The 2983-nt window shown below is 54.6% G+C and overlaps 1 protein-coding gene across 1 annotated transcript in view; it reads left to right on the top strand.

The window, feature by feature from the left end:
- The window catches only part of WNT11 (Wnt family member 11), a 16817-nt gene that overhangs the window by 10243 nt on the left and 3591 nt on the right, over positions 1–2983 (top strand). Inside the window, exon 4 of the mRNA XM_015600304.2 lies at positions 2608–2900. Within this exon, the coding sequence (XP_015455790.1) occupies positions 2608–2900 (293 nt within the window). The remainder of the gene's footprint in view (positions 1–2607; positions 2901–2983) is intronic.

The raw sequence follows: 2983 nt of genomic DNA, 5'->3' as shown, positions 1-2983 counted from the left end.
GCCACTTGGGGCTTGCCTGGCTCCTCCTCCTCCAGGGGTTCCACTGGGATTTGGGTTGGAGAATGTTGGCAGAGAAGAAGCAGCACTGAGTTAGGGGTTAGGAGCTCTGAGTTTCTACCTTGGCTCTGGGACTGGGCTCTGTATGCAAGTCACTTCTTCTCTGGCCTTGGTCGTTCCCGTCTATCACATGGAAGGTTTGGTGCTCTCGAATCCCCATCGGCTGCGTTTCTCAGGCTCGACCTCTGGGGCTCCGGGCCAAGGTGGAGGTGGCATGGGGAGCGCGGTGGGGCACCAGAGCCTTAGTCTAAGGAGTCATCTCCTGGGATCTAATGGGGACCCCTCCTGGCTCCAAAACCCACCCCACCCTCCAAAACACACTTTCCCTCAACATCTGTTAGCAATTTTTTCTTAATTCCTCACCTCATTCCACAAAAGTTTGGGTGAGCGAATGAATGGACCTTTTTATTTTTTGAAAGTTAAAAAAAATAAAAAACTTTATACTGATCTGTGTGCCAGACACTGTGCTGGGCGCTGGCTGACTTTTCTCTCCTGTGGTCCATAAACCGCCTGTGAAGAGGTACTGCTACCCCTTCTTACAGATGGAGAACGGTGTCGGCTACAGATGGCTTCTCATGACCTCCTCCCTGCAGCCTTGTGAGACCAATTTTACAGAGGCACCAAGTGAGGCAGAAATTGCTAAGGTGTATTAACCAAGGACACAGGGCTTGATGGAGCCCAGGTCTGCGGGACACCAAGTCCAGAGGTTTCCATGTCCTCACCTTTCTCTCTCACTGGTGTCCCTCACGTAAGGATTCTAGGATGTTCAGGCCATCTTTGGACATTTGGGGAAACTGAGGCCAAGTCACACTGCGGGTCTGTAGCAGAGCCTGACCCGGGACCCAGGACTCCAGCCTCCCAACCCTGGGGTCCTGCCACCCCCCACCCCAGGAAACTGAGTGGGGGCCCTTCACCCAGCCCCCAGTCCAAGGCCCCGACCGCACTCCCACCCATGGCCAGGCCCAAGCCTTGTGCTGCCCGGGACACGGCCATCGCCTCAAGTCCAAACAGGGTTCTCGGCCTAGGAGCACCCTGGACTTGTCCCCGGGGTCCTGATGCCAAGGAGCTGGGCTTCTTGGGGCATCTGCAAGAGGGAGCAGTCCCCCTCCCCCGAGCAGAGGGCCCGTGATGGGTAAATGGCCTCTAGGATACAATGGGTTCAGTGCGGCACACAGCTGAGCTGAGGAACTGAACATAGCTCACCTTTCCTTGGGGACTCAAAAGTACCTCCCCACCTTTGGGAGGCTGACCATGGCCTGCAGCTGAGTTCGCTTCATTCCTGAGCTCTCTCCCGTAGGCTTCACTGAGACAATTCTAGATTTTACACTTGAATGGACTCCCTCATTCCCCGTTTCCTGGCACGAGTGAGAGAGAAGGGGCCTTGAGACCTTGGCCAACACCCTCACTAAATCACCAAGTCATTTTGGGCAAGTCTCTGCCTTCTCAGTGCCTCAGTTTCCCCATCTTTTTGATGCAGGAGGTAGGCCCAGGGGTCTAAGTCTCATAGCTGACTGCACAGGGCAGGCAGGAGGGCTGGCCTGGACACAGAGAACCGAGTCTTGTGTGCAAAGAAGTGGGGGTTACACAGCAGAACTGAAAAGATATAACTCATGCCCCTCAAGTACACATGGGGAAACTGAGGCCCAGGGAAGGTGGTGGGATGGAGTCACTTCCGAAGCCAGGACTAGAGTCTCCCCAAGCCTCAAAGCCCAAGCCTCCCTGCTCCACTAAATTATTACTTAGACTGACTTTTCAAAACTAGTATTGATTTAACTTTTATAGTTCATCAAATCCTTTCATATATGTCATCTCACTGAAACCTTACAATGGCTGTACAAGGTGGCAATTATGCGTTTGCTCTGCACATAGGAAGACAGAGGCGCTGAGTGAAGAGGCTTGCTGAGGGTCCCCTGGCAGGCGGGCAGTGGAAGGGGAAGGCCAGCCAAGCCAGGGAACACCCCCTCATGCGCTCGCCTCCTGCCTTTTCTTCCTTCCCTCCACACTCCTTCCCTCCCCTCTTCTTTCCAGCAAGCACTTAGCGAGCCCCAGTTTTGTGTGAAAGAAAAAGCACAGACTAATTAAAGGCATGGCTTTTGGAATCACTCTCAGACCTGCGTTCAAGTCTCAGCTCCAAGATTGCCCGGCCATGCAACACTGGGCCTGAGATTTAGCCTATATGAGCCCTCGTTTCTTCTCTTTACCATGAGGAAATAGAGACCTCCTGTGAAGGGCTATAGTTCTGATTAAGCCATATTACGTGTTAGAACACTTGGTATACAGTAGGTATATAAATAGCATTCGTTATCCTGCAGATGCCACTCTCTTTCTGCCCCTCCCAGCTGCCCCCCAAGTTGGAGGGGGAGCTGAGGACCTACAACGCCCCCCAACTTTAGAGCAGAAAACCCCGTTACTTGAAGCCCAAGTGGGTAATGACTTCCTGAGAGCACCCAGCACTGATATGGGGGATTTGGGGGGGTGGGACACAGGATCCCGGGGCAGGCCAGGGAGGAAACCCTGGCCGCCCAGCCCAATGCCCTCTCCTGTCCGCAGGCTCTGCGTGCTTCCCTGGAAATGAAGTGTAAATGCCACGGGGTATCTGGCTCCTGCTCCATCCGCACCTGCTGGAAGGGGCTACAGGAGCTTCGAGATGTGGCTGCTGACCTCAAGACCCGCTACCTGTCGGCCACCAAGGTAGTGCACCGACCCATGGGCACCCGCAAGCACCTGGTGCCCAAGGACCTGGACATCCGACCCGTGAAGGACTCAGAGCTCGTCTATCTGCAGAGCTCACCCGACTTCTGCATGAAGAATGAGAAGGTGGGCTCCCATGGGACGCAAGACAGGTAAGGGTCAGCTGTGTTGCACATGCCCCATCCCAGCTCAGGGCCAGGCACGCTGTCAGGCCTCAGTTGGCATTAGGGGCACA

This window comes from Pteropus alecto, unplaced genomic scaffold (genome assembly GCF_000325575.1).
Source record: "Pteropus alecto unplaced genomic scaffold, ASM32557v1 scaffold7, whole genome shotgun sequence".
NCBI lineage: Eukaryota > Metazoa > Chordata > Mammalia > Chiroptera > Pteropodidae > Pteropus > Pteropus alecto.
This window is presented reverse-complemented; position numbering and strand designations above follow the sequence as displayed.